This window comes from Colias croceus, chromosome 28, assembly GCF_905220415.1.
Source record: "Colias croceus chromosome 28, ilColCroc2.1".
In the NCBI taxonomy this organism is placed as follows: Eukaryota; Metazoa; Arthropoda; class Insecta; order Lepidoptera; family Pieridae; genus Colias; species Colias croceus.
In genome coordinates this window covers 3,200,652-3,221,173 of record NC_059564.1, presented here as the reverse complement: position 1 = coordinate 3,221,173, position 20,522 = coordinate 3,200,652, and the positions used below count along the sequence as shown (strand labels likewise).

Below are 20,522 nucleotides of genomic sequence, written 5' to 3'. Positions count from 1 at the left end.
TTGATTATGCCAACCAGATAAAAACTAGATAGTTTTATAATCTCTCTTTTAAGCATACGTTACTTTCGACACGTACGAGAAACATACATTTTAACATTTATCTAATATTCACATTACAGATATTTCAAATACCGGTTATTTTATTTATCAAGGTTCTAATTATCGAATTTGGTACCGAAGTATCGAGGTCAAGGACTGAACAGTTTTGAAATTAAAAGGGGTTTTATTTAAATGCGTTTAAAAATATTCGTTACTAGCTGTTCCCCGCGGTTTCACCCGCATTGCTCCGCTCCTGTTGGTCTTCGCGTGATGATATATAGCCTATAGCCTTCTTCGATAAATGGGCTAACTAACACCGAAAGAATTTTTCAAATCAGACCAGTAGTTCCAGAGATCAGCGCGTTTAAACAAACAAACTCTTCAGCTTTATAATATTAGTATAGATATCTTTAGGCTATACCTACGCAGTTGTAAAGAATGTTTGTACAAGTGGTTTTATAGTTTTATCATATAATGTATTCAAATTTATTAATTTAAAGCAGGTGTGAAGAAAATATGAATCTTGGACCGAATTTTGGACAATTGATAAACGAACTTTTTATATTTTTGGTTTTAAATTATCTTATTTGAATGAAATTTCTAACAATAAAGGCTTAATTTGAAACTTAACTTAGAGGATTTTAAGTTATGTAGGTATATGTTAATATTGTGTCTTGTGGTTTTACTCGCATTGCCCGCTCCCATTGATCTAAACGTGATGATATATGATATACCTCAATAAATGGGCTATCGAACTCTAAAATAATTTTTCAAATCAGCCCACTCGTTCCCGAGATTAGCGCGTTCAAGCAAACAGACAAACACTTCAATTTTATGTATTAGGAAAGATTTTGTATTGTTTATGGCATCGTTACATTAATTGTATTTCAATCATTATTAGCATTGATTTTAACTAAACAACTACATAATGCATTTAATTGAAATTGGATAAAAATTTCATCAAAAGAGAGGCCAAGTTATAACTTGGCCTCTCTTTTGACTTGTCTGTTAAAGAAGTTATAGGTCTACTTAGAGTGGTTAATAATATAAAGTTAATTGCTATTATAATGTAATATTGTCTCTATTAAAGACTTAGGGCCGATTTTTCAATGCTTGGATAAAACTTATTCGTCGAATAATGTATAAAACTACCATTTTAAAAACGTATTCTAATTGCCCGTATTTGACAGTTTACGTGACATTTTAATATTATCGTGTAAGTTATCGTGTAATACTTTATTGGACGGATAAGTTTTATCCAAGCATTGAAAATGTAATAAGAAGTGGCGATACAATCGAAATTGAACCTTAATACATTGTGTTAAACTCTTAAATTCGATTGTTATAACACCTTAATGATTTATAGTAATTATGTTTGTGCACTGTGAACTTTAATATAAAAACAAAGTATTGGTTTAATTTGTTTTTTCTTATAAGAGATTATGTATATATATTTACTTAGTTTCAAATAACTTTTTGTTAAGGTGTTTCTCAATGTTAGCCAGAAGGGCTTTTACATTTTAACGCGGACGCGGGGGTGAACTGAAGGTTCACCCTGGTAGCGACATGCACAAGGGCGTCCCCCCGCCACGGGGATCTCGAACCTCGGCTTGGGCTGTCGCTTGAGTGGTGGAGGCCGGAAGGGCCTTAATCGGACGGGGGGCCCTAATCGGACGGGTTCAAATAACTGTGATGAAAGAATACTTCTTATGAGTGGACACATATTACGTAGAAACAACTTACTTTACTAAAAACACTATAATAAATGGACTCTTATTTATCTTCAGTTCACAGTTTTACCATAATTTATTTTCAGCTAAAAATATTTTAACATTATTTAGGCGGTAAAACTCTCCGGAGTTTCCACATACAAAAATATACCTAATTTATAAAATAAAATAAATAATTTGTTACTTACCTAACTTTAAGGTTATGCAGCACCGCAGGCTCATGCAGGTAAGAAAGAGAAGTGAGATCATTTTGACCAATCAGGAGCGACGGATTCCGCAACGGCGGCATGCGTCTTTCATCTGTGATCTGCAACGTTTTAATTAAAATATATTATTACTATAATAAATTTAAAATGTTTTTGTAAAACATAAATATTTGATATAATGCTTCTTTTGTCTCCGTTTTTTTATCACATAATTTTATTTTATTTTTCGATCTTAATCGTAGTAAACGTTCTCCGAAATTAACATTCCTGGTATAATGAACCAAATTCTACAAAAATTTTAAATAGTTTTAAAAACTTTTGGCGCGAAATCAGTGACTTGGCGAAGCCTCTTTACTTTTACTATTCCCTTAATAATTTATTTTCCGACTGGCTGTATTATTAAAGTATCTAACTAATAAAGGATAAAAATTTCATCAAAAGAGAGGCCAAGTTATAACTTGGCCTCTCTTTTTATATAATTTATAAAGAAATTTTGTTTTCTATTAGAGCATTTTTTATCTATGTTTTTGATTATCAAAGTTCTAATGTCTCTATTTACATCGAAAAAAAAACATAATATTTTACATACATATAGCCTAGTAAAGCGGTTAACATTTTAAAAATATTATATGTCATTTGTTTATAAATGACATCAGCGCATTATCATTGCCAGGATATAGATAATGAATTTTAATTCCGATTACGCAATTGAAATATCCATATATATTAGTTCAGGATACATCGCCCATTTTTGCAAGTGACTACTATCAACCTGATTTTCCGTTTGTAGCTTTATTTTGATGAGACACCGAATAATTTCGTGTACGAAACTCTCGATTGTGGTAGCTAACAGAGATAACAAGGATAAAAAATTTTGATTTGATGGTTCTCAAATATTTATTTCGCAATTTGTAGGACAATATGTCTGTTGAATTATATAAACATTAACTAAGTGAAAACAAAAAAATCAGCTTGTTAGTAATCATTTATGATGACCTCGTTATCGATACACTTTGGAAAGGGGGACTCTTTGAACCAACCATAGATTTTGTAGGACAAATATTTTTTCGAATAATTTAGGTAATTCTCAATCATAATTAAATCTTGAGATTGAACAAAAAAAAATTCAGTTAGTAATAAATATTTGAGAACCATCAAATCAAAAATTTTTATCCTTGTTATCTCTGTTAGCTACCACAATCGAGACTTTCGTACACGAAATTATTGGGCGTCTCATCAAAATAAAGCTACAAACGGAAAATTAGCTTGATAGTAGTCACTTGCAAAAATGGGCGATGTATCCTGAACTATATGCTATTTATTTATCTTTATTGTATGGAATATTCGTATAATGCAAAAGGTAGTTTATTGGTCTTACAAGCAATCTATAAGAAAAGATTAAGAGCCGATTTTCCAATCCTTGGTTAAAATTTATCCGTCCAATAAGTATTACACGAACATTTTAGCATTTGATATATCGTAGAGGAACTTTGAAGCATACCAAAACCTAGTTTTTGCCTTGATAAAACTTCAAGCAAAACTTGTATACATTTGTTTGACGAGTAATACCGTGACATGCACGCGAGTAATGCCAGGGGCGAAAAGCTAGTAATTATTATAGCAGTATGGACGTATAGCAGGTTTTATTATATTTAAACTATGACAATATACTGCAACTATGTGCACTGACTGACATTTAAAATGTTTAAATGGCAAAAACCTTTCATAATATGACGAAAAACAATTATCTCGTATAAAAACATGCTTTTTTAGTTATTTTGTTATTAAATATTTTTGTTTATTGTATATTAAGTTGTAAACGGGATCACTACAGTAGGTATATTATATTCTATGTTCACGAGTAGCCGAGAGGTCAAGTGTCGCCCCGGTGGCGAATAACGCAGGTTCGAATCTCGCCCCGTGATCGAATTTTACCTATTTTTAAATAATCTCATCTTTAAAGGTTGCAGGAAAGTTGCAGTACATTCCTATGTATGTACCTAATGCAACTTGCCTGCAACCTGTGTATGTACTGCAACCTGCCGGTTGATCAGTGATCACATTTTTGCCCTTAAGAAAATCTATCAATGAAACAGATGTTATATATCTGCCCCATAACTAATCTGTGCTCATACCCCACAATGGGAAACATCACACACACACACAGCACACAGACACATAATAGAACAAGATAATATAAACTGTTGTTAAATCAAAGAAAATGTGGGTGGTGACGACATTCTAGTATTTTAAAATCATATAAGCTTTTATTTTATTTAGTTTATTTATTTTACTGATGATAATAGATACATATTTTAATATTAGTTTCACTAGTGACCTTTACATTTTTTAAATTTATACTTTATATGCGTATGCTTCATAAAAATATGAGAAACAATTATAACGAAAAATCTGGGATTCGAACCCGCGTCTTTCACTGTAACGTAGCAACGCCTATGTCCAATATTTCTCATTTATAAGCATTTGAATTAAAATTTTATTCATAAAAATACTTTAATCACCATACGAATAAATACAATTTTACCTCGCGTTTCCACTTAACAAGAATAGTACAATATAACTCGGTCAATTGGTTAGAGTATATTTTAAGTTGCAAGTAGTCAAGAATATATTATAAGAACACAACAAATTTCATAAACTCTTTAGATAAACTTCTCTCAAAACTACATTCGTATAAAAATATTATATTATGCGGTGATATTAATATTGATATTTCAACAAACACATCGGATAAACGGGCTTATGACTACCTTAATTTGCTAGCAAGCCATCGCATTCTACCCGCTCACACTGAGCCTACTCACGGAAGGACATGCCTTGATCATGCTATGATCAGAACGAACCTAAACGCTACTTGCTTTATAATCGAATCGTCTATCACGGACCATGAGTGCGTTGCTGTTAACCTTAAGCAAGATAAATCATCCTTCAAAAAACCTAATATATCGTATCGCGTTGACTTTTCTGGTCTCGACTCAGAATTATCTAATACCAATTTCCATTATATCTCTGAATATAATGACGCTAACATAGCGACTGATAAATTTGTAAGTCATCTAACTAATATTATAATCAATAATACTCGCTCAATTAAAACTCCGTTGAGGCAGAGAGTACGTAAACCGTGGATCACTAAGACACTTTTGCGCATTATGCGAAATCGTGACAATTTATATAAAAAACTAAAGCGAAACCCAACCAACGAAATTCTAAAAATAACTTATAATCGCTACAGAAACTTCTGTAATTCTCAACTAAAGAAAGCAAAGCGTAATTTTGAAAGGCAGGAGTTACAGAGATATAAAGGTAATAATAAAAAAATATGGGATTCAATTAAACAAATTAGTAACTGTAAAAAAGGTTCTGGAAATAACTTAAATTTTTCGTCCACAATTCACACGATCCAAAATGCCAACGATTTTAATAGTTTTTTCACTAACGTTGGTACAAAATTAGCTGAGGAGATTATCAGATCGAATCAAAATTCAAAGCTAGAAGTTGATTCATTTTTCCAGTTCAGTCCATCCTCTCTTGACTCTTTCGTCATGCTTCCTACTGATAAAGATGAAATTCAAGCTCTTATAAATAGTTTGAACAATGATTCACTATCCGGCGTAGACTTAATTTCGGGTAAAATTATAAAGAAATATAGTAACTTGTTAATTCCACCAATATTACATATCTGCAATTTGAGTATGGAAACCGGTATATTTCCGAAAGCTTTTAAAATAGCTCTGATAACACCAATACATAAGGGAGGGGATAGAGACTGTGTGAATAATTATCGGCCCATATCTATATTGCCAACATTATCCAAAATCTTGGAACGGATAGTTAACAAAAGATTAATCAGATTTCTGGAGACCAACAATCAACTTTCTGTTAATCAATATGGGTTTAGACGTGGTAAATCTACGAGTGATGCTGTCCATGAACTTATCAACTTAATTATCACCAATTTGGATACTCATAAAAAATGCTTGACAATCTTTCTCGATTTAGCCAAAGCATTTGATACAGTCTCTATCCCTCACCTATTATATAAACTAGAGCGTAGTGGTGTGCGTGGTATCCCACTAAAACTAATGAGTGACTATTTGACTGATAGAAGACAACGTGTCAGGCTTAATAATGATGTAATCAGTGGCGAACTATCAGTAAAATATGGCATTCCTCAAGGAAGTATCCTCGGGCCAACGCTCTTCTTGACTTATATCAATGGGCTGTGCAACCTCAATCTATCCAAGGGCAAAGTCATCACCTTTGCCGATGACACTGCCCTTTTCTTTTTTGGTAATTCATGGGAGGAGGTATTCGAATATGCTCAACGGGGATTTAACAGTGTCTGTAAATGGCTTCAATACAATATTCTTACGTTAAACGTCACAAAAACCAAATATATGGCCTTTGCTCATAGATCTAAACTACTTCCATCGTCATCTTTTACTATTACAGCCCACTCATGTTCTTCAACTCTCTTAAATTGTCAATGTCCATCACTCGAGAGGGCTGAAACAGTTAAGTATCTTGGCATAACCGTTGATCAGATACTATCATTCAAACCACATATAAACATACTCGTGAGCCGATTGCGTAAGTTAATTTTCATTTTTAAGGGTATAAGGCACATTGGTGATCAACAAGTGATCAAAATGGTATACTTCGCTTTAGGTAGTTCTATAATAAATTATTGCATCACATCTTGGGGCGGTAGTGCAAAGACTTACCTTTTAGAAATTGAGCGAGCCCATCGCTCAATTCTCAAAGTTGGGGCTGGTCTTCCATACCGATTCCCTACTACCGAGTTGTACAAAACGTGGGACGTATTGACTGTTAGGCAATCGTTTATCCTTCAAACTATAATAAAACAGCATACTCAACTAGATTTTGACGAAAACCTGCAATTTAGCCAACGCCGTAAAGATAAAGTATGCCCGACGTCACAATTTAAAAGTTTTCATTCGCACAAATTTTTCTGTTTCATGGGTCCATTTCTTTACAACCAATTAAATAAAACCTTAAATATATATTCCCAAAATAAATATAAATGTAAATCAGCTGTAACTAATTATTTAAAATCCCTAGACTACCAACAAACTGAAGATCTTTTAATTACCAAAACCTAATTTTTCTCTTCCAGACTGTATCCTTCTGTACATGACGAACAAAAACACACATGAAAATATCTACGCTCAGACACACACACACACACACACACACACACACACGCAGACACTTAAACACACACGCTGACACACACAAGCACACACAAATACAAACTTACATATTATACACGCGCACAAGTACATGCAAACACACACACAGATTTCACTAACACATTGGTCACGCATATTAGTATTAAGTTTCTATTGTTTTGTTTTTCTGTTCTTATTTTTTTAGTAAGTTATCACTTATCAGTAGTGTTATCCGCGAGGGGGGCTAGTGATCTGTACTACAGGTCTTTCACAGACCTATTTCAGACACTAGTCCTTCACAACGAACATGCTACATTTAAATACAGTTAGTTTGTAATAGTTTTTAAGCTGTTGTGAAGGCAATAAATGAACTTTTTATTATTTATTATTAATATTTAAAATATACATACAAAGTATTCATTCCCTAAGCGTGACTTTAAGTGAGATAAAAAAGAAGAAAATGGTTTCAAACGAAAAAAAAAATGTTGTATAATTTCACCCAAATCGATATGTAAGTATATCGTTTTTTAGCGCCTTAAAATACTAGACTTCACTTCACAGACAAATGGGTGAAAATTTTAAAATTATATCGCTGTGTATGCCTGTACATTTATAATTTTTACCGAAAAATGTAAATATAATTGGAGGTATTTGCGTAAGTACTTGAATACGTATTCTTCGAAACAGTTTGATCGGTTTTGATGCAAATATTTTGCCAATACGTATTCTGTAGAGCAGCGAATGGGTCGTAAACAATTTTTCTAAGTAACTGGGTGATATAACAAAACAATATTCGCCTAGTTAATAAAAAAAAAAGAAGAACTTCAAAATATATAACAACATTCATTCACATCCATTAACAATTGACATAAGAAAAATAACTACATATTATAGTAATAAATAAACACGCGTTCTGATATAAGGCTTCCTTTTTCGATAATGACGCATTTCTCTGATTGCTCCTTGAAGTAATTTATAATCACAATGTCATGTCTTTGTTTTCTTATTGCGTGCAAATATCTCTAACTACACCCTACTCTATGGCTAAAACTCATGTATTTTAAACATACAATTAAAAAAACGACGAAATGTTCTGAATACTTATCTTTCTTAATGGTTTGCACTCTGTGGTTTATTTCTAATACTGTAAAATAGATAACGGCGCAAAACTCAAGTATTTATAAACCGACGTTCAAAAAACGGCAGAAAGTTTCCAATCTTTACCTTTTTTAAATGTTTGTACTCTATGTTATCTTACTTCTAGTAGTAGAGTAGTAACTCAATGGCAGTTAACGGAAAAATGTAATGCATTTTTAAACCGACGTTCCAAAAAACGGCAGGAATTTAGCAATCCTTAACTTTTTTGAATTTTTGTACTCTATGGTGTCTTACGACTAGTAGTAGAGTAGTAACTCTATGACATATAACCGAAAAATAACATGCATTTTTAAACCGACGTTCCAAAAAACGGCAGGAATTTAGCAATCCTTAACTTTTTTGAATTTTTGTACTCTATGGTGTCTTACGACTAGTAGTAGAGTATAAACTCTATGACTGATAATGGCAAAATATCATGCATTTTTAAACTGATGTTCCAAAAACGATTGAAAGTTTGCAATCCTTAACCTTTTTTAAATATTTGTACTCTATGATATCTTACTACTCTTACTACTAGAGATCATTTTTTTAAACCCATCTGCCAAAAAAGACCTCAATCCTTAACTTTTTCGTACTCTATGGTTAAATCGCTTGTCTATTATTTTGTTAAGGCATATTTCACACTCACCGGGTAAAACAAAACACCAGGATACAAGTGATTAACGGCGAAATTCTGTGGGAAAGTCGAACTCCCCCACAGAAGCCGTCCCATACCACATCCAATTTTGGCTGATGTCACTATCACACTTTCTTAAAAGAAAACAATTTCAATAACACATGCATACGACTAACTAAATGATTTCTATACGACTGCCGACACGTGCGCGGTAAGACAGCAATGGAAATTAATCTAATAACTGATTACTTAAGTAACGTATAACCCTATTAATATGATTTAAATAAATAAGATCAATGCTACAAATGATGTATTGTTTAGAAATAACATTGAATTGTGTATTTCGCTATATTTTAAAGTAGAGACTATAATATTAGGTAAGATAAGTCATCCTACAACTACACGAAATAACACGTAAATTGTTTTAACAAGGATAGATGTTTGTTCTTTCAAGTAAAAAAGTTAATCGGTTTTCAAAGTAATTTTATAGGAGATTAGTGTGGATAAGTACATAGGCTACTTTTCACGCGATATAGTAAAACATATTGATATTATGTAGTCGATTAAAACAAGCTTGATTACCTACATCATCTTGTTATTACAACATAATCGAATCAGGTATATCACACCATTGATGTAGTTATTAAGGGAACTATAGGCTACTATACTACTATGCTACGTGGCTACTGTGCTATAGGTCATAGATACGTAGTATATTATTATTAGTCTGTGGTCATAGGCTATGGTCATTTAGAATCAAGCGTAATGTATATATTGACGATATTCCATTAGAATTGGAAAGTTTTTTTTATAAATTGTAGCGTTTTTTAGATATTTTATCACATTCGCATAAACGCACAATACTCGAAATTTTCTTACAGTTAATTTTATTATGTAACTACTTACTTTTATCTCTTTAAAATCAATAACAATTCGAACCATTTAAATATTTCCCGCGTAAAGTCAGTCCACACTACCACAGATAATGAAAAATTAAAATATACTATTGTTAAAAAGGATATAATTACGACTTACGAGCATTCACACCTAAGGCTAGAAAACCACGATGGCACACCGCAAAGGCCTTTGAAATAACCTTGTTCAAGGTGTGGTTTAAAAATTAATACAGGGAATGTATACTTTACAAGTTACAATCAGGATATGCGTTTGCTAGATGGCTAGATGTTTATGCAAGCCGTATTCTATACCCGAAATAAATTACAAATATTATTAATTATTTACCAGGGAAAGTACTGGAAAAGATAACATTATTGTGTAAGTCCCGTGTACACCAATTCATGGGGCAGATGCATTATTCATACATCACCTGTTTCACTGAATTTATTTGTGAAACATCTTCCATATTATTATACTGCTGTATGATAGGCAAAAGTTCAAATTACCACATCTGTTTTTTTTGTATTACCATTTTATTTTACAGAACTTAAAATTGTGAATTAACATGTTCTTTGATAGATGGATTAATATAATTATGTTTACACAAAAATCAAATTAACTAAAAAGTAAAAATCTTATCTTGAATTCGTAAAAGAGTAAAAATTGCGTCAGTCCTCTGGCAAAAAAATCGAGTCAATTGCATGTCTTTTAAAAAATAACATCATATTCCTATAACTTAACTGCCCTGCCTTCCAAGCCAGAGGTCGTGGGTTCGATTCCTACCCGTGGCAAATATTTGTGTGATGAACATAGATGTTTGATGGCTCTGTGCCTGGGTGTTAATTATCTATATATAAGTATTTATTTAAAATTATATATATATGTATGTTTATCAGCCATCTGGTTTCCATAACACAAGCGAAAGCTTAGTATGGGATCTTGAAATATAACATTACTAATATACTAATATGTAATTCTCTTACCTTTATCTGCCGTATTTCATTGATATCATCTATCTGGACTATGACAACTCCAGACCGGTAATCGCTGGTGACAGTGGCGCCCTCCCACACCTTTATCGGGTGCTCCACCCATACTCGGGCGCCCTGGAACATAGAATATATTGGTTAAAAATCTTTATTATTATAAAGTGCTAGCTTTCCGCCCGCGGCTTCGCCCGCTTTGTCTAAAACCTAATAAATTATTTACTAAAACCTTCCTCTTGAATCACTCTGTATCTATTAAAAAACCGCATCAAAATCCGTTGCGTAGTTTTAAAGATTTAAGCATACATAGGGACATAGGGACCGAGAAAGCGACTTTGTTTTATACTATGAAATGATTAGAAAAACATATCGAGGCAACTGACTCTTAAAAAAATCAAAAGTTCGACGACATGTAATCTGCCAACCCGCACTTGGCCAGTTACCAGGATTTAATCTCAAAAAATAATTGATCAAATTGAATAAATATTGTTGTGTTGCATGGTTCATGCATCCAGAAATATATATTATGATACCACTAATAGAATCAATAATAAATAAGCGGGAAAATATTCCTTTTGAAAGTAGACAACAATGAATTTTTAAGTCGGAAAATTCATAGTATGGTTTAATTTAGAACAATGCTTAAATAATTTTGCATACTAATATCAAGTTTTAGATAATGACTTGTTTAAGTTTAAGACGTGCATGTATAATTGACGAAATTTACAGTTATTTAACACATTATTGTGCCTACAAATATTTAAGTGAGTATTTTTTACAATTTACGGATAATTATCATTCTAATGTTGATGATAATATATTTTATTATTCTTATTAGAATATATTATTTAGGGCTGATTTTTCAATCCTTGATTAATACTTATTCGTCGAATAAAGTATTATACTACTATTTCAAAAATGTATTCTTTGCCCGTTTTTGACAGTATACGGGTGACATTTTAATATTATCTTGTTACTGTATACTTTATTGGGCGGATAAGTTTTAACCAGTTTTAACCATGGATTGAAAAATCGGCCCGTAACCAACACTCTTAAAACAAATGAGGCTATGAATTTGTTATTTTAATTTAATTGTTGGATTTAAATTCTTTCAAGTTGTCTAATATAAGCATGACAGTTAATATAAAGGTTAATAATACTTGTTATTTACTTTGTATTTTACTATTGTTTATATTTCTATAGTTCAATCACATTAAAATGTACCTATTTAATGTTTTATTTATCTTTATTAATTTTCTTTATTTATATTATCTTCCTTTGTATATGTTATGGCCTGGCCTTACAGCAAACTGCTGACTACGCGGTTTGCATGGGAACGGAATGTAGGAGTGGTCTTGCTGTATTCATTTTTAAGATTACTTACGAATAATTATTAAAATTGTATAATGATTCTGCATCAAGCAGACATGGGTGTAAAAGTTTAATTTTAATTAAAATGTAGTTTTAAAGTACTTAAATCTGGTTTTATTTTTTGGACTCCTGTGGGGTTTGTAATTAAATACATACTTGTTAAATACTACTTTACAAAAACACAATTACCACTTTGAATTAAAAAACAATAGTAGTAACATTTTGTACGATTGTTGACTATCATAGAATTCGAATCTTCATAAAAATAATTTCAGAATGCTTTTCAGCATGTAACAAATATCTATGTAAATTTCATTTGACACTATCAAGGAAAATTTATAAAAAACGTAAACCACACAATCATTTCACATATCAATATGAATATAACTAAGTAAGTAGTTTATAAATTAAAAATGAGCAGGAGACCCATGATCATGTTCGCTGAAACATCGGGATAATAATATACTTAATTAATAAATCAATAAATCTGTTAAAATATTGAATTTATAAATGTATAATAATCACATACATACTGTGAATATAGTTGTTTGAAACAAGTGGGATATTATACCCATAATAAACCCACATCAAGCACATAAGATATAAAAATTTAAATAGGGCTGGCAATTTGAATAAATTTTAACTGTTAAGTGGTTTAAGGTATTAAAAACTACACATAAAGGTTATTTGAATACCATTATTTTGTTTTGTGGTTAATAAATACTTAATATTATAAAGCTGAAGAGTTTGTTTGTGTGAATGCACTAATCTCAGGAACTACTGGTCCGATTTGAAAAATTCTTTCGGTGTTAGATAGCCCATTTATCGAGGAAGGCTATAGGCTACATATCATCACGCTAAGACCAACAGGAAGGGAGCCACTCAGTGTATCATTTGATCCTAACTTTGAATTCAAAAGAGATTATGGAATGTAGTTTATGGAAACAGTAATTGATCATTAAAAATAAATAAAATGTCTTCTACAGCACAAAGGGATACACATCTACACAATTAAAAATGTATCAACAAACTTTGTGTTTTTGTTTGTAGATAGTTCAACTAGCTGGACAGTTGTCGATAGATTTTAATGAATAACGTCTTGATGTTGAAGAGAGGACTTGAAGTAATAATGTTCTAGAGAAGATGTGTTCTTACATCCTGGATATATCTTAAACTATCAAAACAATGTTGGTTTGTATAATGGTTAGTATTCGGATAATTTATAAATCAAAACATTGTCTTTTAAGCAATAAGGATGAGGAAAAAAAAACTAAGTGGATTCTAATTAGCATATTATTTTAGAGTTCTTTTTATAAGTATTATGTAACATTTTGTTATTATCACTTGAAGTATCATATTACTATTCTTATTAAATTAAATTAGATTTATTACATACCTATTTGTGCAAAAATATATTTCGGTTATTTTTTATATTTAATTAGGATAGTAGGAAGCCATGAAAAAAAAATATTTTTTGAAATCAAGTGTCAATGAGGAACTACCAATAACATTCTACATTTGAAATAAAAAAATAAAACAATCAATAGAAATTAAATGAAATCCAATGACACAATTTATTTTCAAGCGACTCAAGCTCATGTCACTAAGAATCTAATTGGATTATTTATAAAAGAACCAGTTTAAAGAAATTACACGAGAATGAAGAGAAACGTGTAATTATCGCTTTTATTACTTATCTAATACCATTTAAAAATTTAAAACATTACAATAATACTCAATTATTCGAATTATTTTTTTTATAACCGGGTATAAACAAAAACAATTATTTTATTGGAGAGTAATCATGGCTATTACCAGATTTCATTGCATTTTTTTACAGAGAATAAAACGTATGAATTATTCATAATCATAACATGCTAACAATATGATTTCATACTTTTGACATAGATAGTGAGAGTGATTACATCTTTTTTGTAGCTTATGCATTCTTTTGTATAAGGAAACTTGCGATGTTGTTACTCAATTAACGTATTCTAAATTCAATTGATTTTTTTTTTTCGAAAACATTTACCAAAACAAAATTTTAAAGATAGAACAAAATGAAAAAAAGTGATTTTACCTTCGTGTATAATTCCTTAGTCGTCATTGTGGTTTTTCTTAATTGATATTTTTTTCTTACAGTTAATTAACTTTCACATTATTTCACCACGAGGTCGGAACTTATTAAATCCATTTTAAAAAATAAGGTAGATTCGAAATTTGCTAATTTTTCGATGTAAATTGCGAAACGTCACTGCGTTGTTGACATCTGTCAAATGATTTTATCAATACTTCAAGAGTGGACACCTACGCTCTTCCAACAATCGAGGTAAATAATTATGCGGTAGGAAATACAGAGAAATCGTCATCGCGTGAGAATCGTTCGTCTAAGGAAATGTAAGCTGCTTATAATACTCAGAAAACATACTCATATCGAATACGTAATACATCTGAGATTCACAATCTTTATTCTTTCTATCTAATTATTCCCACGGTGTTGCTAGATCTATAAAAAATAATTAGGTCAAATGGGGAAGGAGATTGTAGAGCATAGGTATTTAATTAAAGAGAATGAAAAAACTGCCATCTATCGGAATATTGATATAATATGAAGTTATTTTATTAGAACGTACCTTCACTGGTTCAAGGTTTTATGAGCGAGCGTATTTTTAATAATTAAAGAATTTCTATGAATTAAACCGGTTTCATTAGTAGTAAAACAAGGAACTTATAGTTTGTGTTCAGAATTTCTGGTTGTAAAATGTCGTAAGCGTAGTAACAAACATCTAAATTGTCGGACACAGATTCAGACTAACTTTGTGAAAAAATTATCGATTAAAGAATAATAAGTCATTTAATTTTAATACAAAACGGCATGTGGGCAATAACTTAATATATTGTTACGCAAGAATTTATGAACAATGAAAATAATATCAATGAAACATAATATATTAGGTAGATGGTTACTGAAATTAACAACCTGAAATCCATTATTATCATAATTACACCTGACATCACCAGTAAAGCCTGGATAACAAGTAAAGCTTAGTTTGTTACGTAGGTTGGATAATTAATTTAATGAAACAATAATACAAGTTGTTTTCAGTCCATAATTCTTTATTTTATTGATAAAACATTGCTGAATAAATAACTACAGTCTATAAAGGCGTATATTCGCTAGTTTTCATAGTGAAAGCGTAAACTAAATCATAATTATGTTGTAAACTTATTTGTTTTCCGGAGATGGGAACCAAGTCTGGCAAGCTTCTGTAGCGATCTCACAGAGGGCAGTAAATGCTTTGCCTCGGTTTTCGTAATCTAGAATTTAAAAAAAAAAATATATATTAAACAAAAAATATGGTAGACGACATTAGGTAACGGTAAGGACGACATGAATAGATAACACCAAGTTAATTGCCAAAATCAACAAAAAATCCACTACATAGGTAGGTAGATTTACAATAACATTTTGCTTTGAATTTCATTCTATGACTTGCTTTAACTTTTTTTTTTTTTCAATTTATTATAACAATACGAGTAATATCACGGCCTGTTAGGCGTGTACTTTCGTATTTGCTTGTTTACTATTCAAAGATTGATCATGTTTTTTCTTACACCTTCATACTACGATTTATATAGTAGAGTTAAACGTGTTTTTAAACGTTTTGATATGCGATCTTTATATGCATACATATAATATAGGAAATAAGGTAATGATGTACTCATACTAATGACTGAGAAAGTCATATAAATATTATACAATTCACGCTTTGTGAATTATTTGTGTCGTATGTTAATTCCAAGCCAAGTTAGCGAAGACCTACGAATACATATCAATGCTACCCTCGCATATTTGATACACAAGTAGTGATTTACGTAAATTCTTACTTGTTAACTGTCTTACGTTGGGTTTATGTGGACATTTCCGTATTTACAACTAACTAATGATTTAATCTCTATTTACGTACACGTAACATAAAAGATAGTTTTCAGCTCAGAACTTAAAACGTACGATGATGTGTGATTATTGTCAATTTATCAAACTTTTCATTAATAGGTATTTATAGAATAACAGATGATATTGCACATATTTTCCTATGCTTAAAGTCTCCAATAAACGACATGATAAACTTTTGTCGGTCTGTATTTGTATCTTAAATAGATATTTCAGTAATATAACTAGGATAAATAAAAAAGACTCACCAGATGGTCCTCTCTTGCCAAACATGATTCCATTCATAGGTGCATTTTTGTAATTGGCTTCGCTCATTTCGATGAGGCAAAGTAGAGCCAAAATAACTAACAATACGGTGCATTGAACTGTTGATGCGGCCATCTGAAATGAAATAAAACTATCGAAAAATCAAAAAGAGATTTCTTTCGCTGCCTTATTGATACGAAATATACCTATTACCTATATACTGTAGCTAGGTTAAGATCGTAATTTTAATATATTCAATACCTATCGGTGCATGAAATATCATCGCGCCGCGGCCGGTCAGTTTTTATAGTAGGTAAACTGCTTATCAACTCAAATTTAAAAAAATAATATTAAAAAAAAACTCTATACAAGAAAATGCATGAAAAAATAATTGTAGGTAGTTAACAATTATAGCAATCGTATACGATTACGATATTTATAACTTAGGCAGTTATCGCGTATGAGAGCACTGAGCGGAAATAAAATGAACTTGAATGTTATGTTAAATGGATTGAATGTAAGTATAAACGTACGTAATAACTTAAAACCATCAAGAATCAAGATTAAAACAAAACGTAAGCATTTATAAAATTATAATTTTACCTTAAAACTTTTAGTTAGCTTTTGTATCTGGTAACACTGAAAGTGCTTTGTCAACTGATGTTGAGGGAGGGTTTTCCCGCCGTTTTATACCTTCAAAATGGAACATGGCGGCTGTCCACTCAATTAAAGGATTATTGGATACTAACCGCATATTCTGTATGATCAACGAAAATCTCCGGGGATTAGTTCTCTATTAGTGCATGATGGGATGGATAAATGTTAGAGGATGCCATTTGCAATATCGCATCGTATCAAATATGTAGGTACCTATATGGAAATGTTAGATTATGTAAGAAATTTAATATATCTACATCTATGTATATGAAAATATGAATATCACTACTTCATGATATCCTCAAAAGATTTTATTACAGTCACTAGCTTCCGCCCGCGACTCCGTCCGCGCGGATTTTCTCCATTTTGAGTAGGTACCTCTGACAATAAAATCTTATAAATATCTATTGGACCCAATTCCCAAATACGGCTAGGCCTATAATAATACGCAACTTGTGTTCGCGGTTCTACGGAACAACGTCTATGGATAAAACTGAAAAATTAAGATTAATTTTTTTCTACGTATTTTTCCAGGATAAAAAGTATCCTATTTTACGCCCAGGATAATAAGGTATAATTATACCAAGTTTCATCGAAATCGAACCGCTAGTTTTCACGTGATGCCTTCACATACAGACAGACAGACAGACAGACAAAAATTTTTTTAATCACATATTTGGGTTTGGTCCAGTAACACCCCCTGCTGTTTATTTTTTCAATATTTTCAATGTACAGAATTGACCTTTCTACAGATTAATTATATGTATAGATTACAGAATCCTACCTTCGAAACAGATGATCCCTTTTGTTGTTTATTTTTTTAAGGACAGTGTAGGTAGTTTGTTAATCTTTCTTAGCTCTATGGTAAAAATGAAAATATAAAAAGATGTGTACGATTTCGCAGAAGCAGTAGATATCAAGAATTCTAGATTTAGGAGTCAAATATAACACAACTTTAAATTAACGAATACTTTATACTTAATGTGCGAAAATCAATTTACAAATACATTTTTACAAATCATGTAAATCAAAATCCTACGCGGTGTCTGTCCGTCTTTTCACTGTAAATTCAAAAATTATTGCACCGATTTTCGAATGGTCTCGAGGAAGATTTTAGTACATATCTAAATATGGTTTTAGAGAGAAAAATCTACGTATACTTTATTACTCAAGTATATCATTATTCGCCCATTAAAGTGAAGTCTATTTCATTAAGGTTTTCACGCTAACAATATAGTTGACTCGATTTTCTAGCAAAATGTAGTTATAGCAGAATTAAGCCATAATCAAGTTCTTGATGCAATATCAATCGAATTATAGAGTATTCCTGCAAGATGTTTTTCAAGTATAAATACTGGGGGATGATAGAAATTTGTATCACATCTATTCCTGGCTTCAACAAAGCAGTTTCTACATCATAACTTCATCTTCATAAATCCAAAAGGTAATATTTCTAGTATTAATTATCTGTGGTAATATAGTACAATAGTTTTTCACTCGTAGTAAATTAATAGTGATTTTACTTTTAAATCGACTTAAAAAGAAAGAGGAGGTTCTGAATTCTACTGTTTTTTTTGTGTAAAAATTATTAACCGACCCTTCCTTCTGTCTTTTAAGTAGTTAATTGTTATTTAGTTATTAGGATTACACATTATTTACGTAAGAAAAATCGAATGTGTTAATAATTCTTTAGCTCTTGAACTAAGTGTATTATATAACTACCCTCATTTTTTTTTCAGCAACATGATGCGTACCATCGTCTTCTTTGGCCTTATTGCTCTTGTATGCTTCATTAACTACAGCGATGCTACATACAAGAAACTACCTTTTAACGGCTCTATTTTTGGCAAAAGAACATCGTATGTTGGTATGTGTTTTGACGTGACAACGTGTATTAGATATAACTATAAGCTTCTTGCAGACAACCAATTTTTTGTGTATAAGTAGTCAATGGCAGATTTAACTTTTTTACATGTTGTTATCGAATCTCACAAATATAATATTATAAGTTTTCACAAAAGTCTTCGATTTAACGTGATAAAGTTATATTTTCAATACATTATTTACTAAAGGAATTGAAGATTGCCAATATTTTGTATAAATTCAGTTATAACTTATAATGCGTTAAAAATCGAATTCTCTTAGCTGCCTACCAAAGCGTATTAAATTAAATGAATTTAACAGCCCAAATTAACAGTAATAACATGAATATTTTTTTTTTTCAGAATACGATACCAATGAACGCGCTGTATTTGCTCTCTGCGAAATCGCTTCAGAAACTTGCAGAGCGTTGTATCAAACTATGGAAAACAAGTAATTTAAATCATTATCAATATCTACGCAAGCATGTATCAGTACTAATTTGATAATCTTCATAATGTGTCGTTAACCTTTATTACAATAATTCCCTAAAATGTTGAACTGCTCTCTGACAATAAAATTGAATTCGAATGTAAGACGATGAAATAAATAATCAGACATCTATAACTTCATTGTTTTCTTCACTAATTATTTCCATATGTGCAATATATTTGTTGTTATTCAAAGCCCGATAGTACAATCAAAATTATTACAATGAAAACAAACGAAGACAGTCTCACGTGACAAGTCTTATCAATTAGTACCTACCTCATTAAAAACTGTTTTATTACCTACGATTAAGAAAATATAAATATCGAACATAATCTTGCATTGCAGATATTATTTTGAAGAATAATGTTCCCACCAATACCTACTTTGTATATCGTATTTAATATTACGTTCTCAAATCCATAAAACAATATGTATTCAGATTACAGCTGCTTCTTATAGAAAAAAATCATATTGAAACTATTATTAAACAATTATTAATTCAACTATATCTATTTAATACAACATCTCTTTGTCTATAATCATAGAGTAAGTAATATGTGGTAATATTAAATCATGCAGAGAAGACATTTTTATTTTCATGACACAGGTTTCTCCATAAAATAAATAAATAAATATATCGACTATGATGTTATTAGCTTATCCAATTTCAATATTTGTTGAACTCCATGAAGAGGCAAATCTGTTATTATCACAAATCGGAGATAAGATTAAATCACTTCAGTTTAAAAAGATGTTTTGATAAATCAAGACTGATAGATGGAGATTTCAACAGTTTAGTTAACTTACTTATTTATTTATTTATAACACTTTATTGTACAAAACAATTTAAGAAATGTAGTAAAAACTAATAAGTATAACAATTTTTCACAATAGGCGGCCTTGTAACTTGTTGCTACTTCAGCAATCTCTTCCAGGCAACCTGGAACTTAAGCGCTGTTAAATAAATAAGCGTGTACTTAGCTAAAATAGCTTACTATGATAAAATATCATTTACTTGTATAACTTAAGCTGTGTTTCCACTAGACAACATAATATTTTACACGACATGTTTGTGGACGTACAGTACAGAGAA

The 20,522-nt window shown here is 31.0% G+C and overlaps 2 protein-coding genes across 7 annotated transcripts in view; both read right to left on the bottom strand.

The window, feature by feature from the left end:
• The window catches only part of LOC123704010 (unconventional myosin-Va), a 66,107-nt gene extending 51,683 nt beyond the window's left edge, over positions 1 to 14,424 (bottom strand). Inside the window, exons 1-3 of the mRNA XM_045652247.1 lie at positions 14,300 to 14,424; positions 10,846 to 10,968; positions 1,958 to 2,076 (exon numbers count right to left, since the gene is read on the bottom strand). Coding sequence (XP_045508203.1) covers positions 1,958 to 2,076; positions 10,846 to 10,968; positions 14,300 to 14,326 — 269 coding nt within the window. The 5' untranslated portion in view covers positions 14,327 to 14,424. The remainder of the gene's footprint in view (positions 1 to 1,957; positions 2,077 to 10,845; positions 10,969 to 14,299) is intronic.
• Positions 14,425 to 15,334: 910 nt separating this feature from the next.
• LOC123704008 (neuropeptide IMFamide) overlaps positions 15,335 to 20,522 on the bottom strand; it is a 48,421-nt gene continuing 43,233 nt past the window's right edge. For 2 of the 6 annotated variants that reach the window (XM_045652243.1, XM_045652244.1), the window contains exons 2-3: positions 16,423 to 16,555; positions 15,335 to 15,537 (exon numbers count right to left, since the gene is read on the bottom strand). In XM_045652243.1, the coding sequence (XP_045508199.1) occupies positions 15,446 to 15,537; positions 16,423 to 16,555 (225 nt within the window). In that variant the 3' untranslated portion in view covers positions 15,335 to 15,445. Of the gene's footprint in view, positions 15,538 to 16,422; positions 16,572 to 16,633; positions 16,661 to 16,681; positions 16,700 to 17,023; positions 17,117 to 18,237; positions 18,422 to 20,522 lie in introns of those variants that run through there. The other 4 variants (XM_045652239.1, XM_045652241.1, XM_045652242.1 and 1 more) reach the window with 4 other exon arrangements.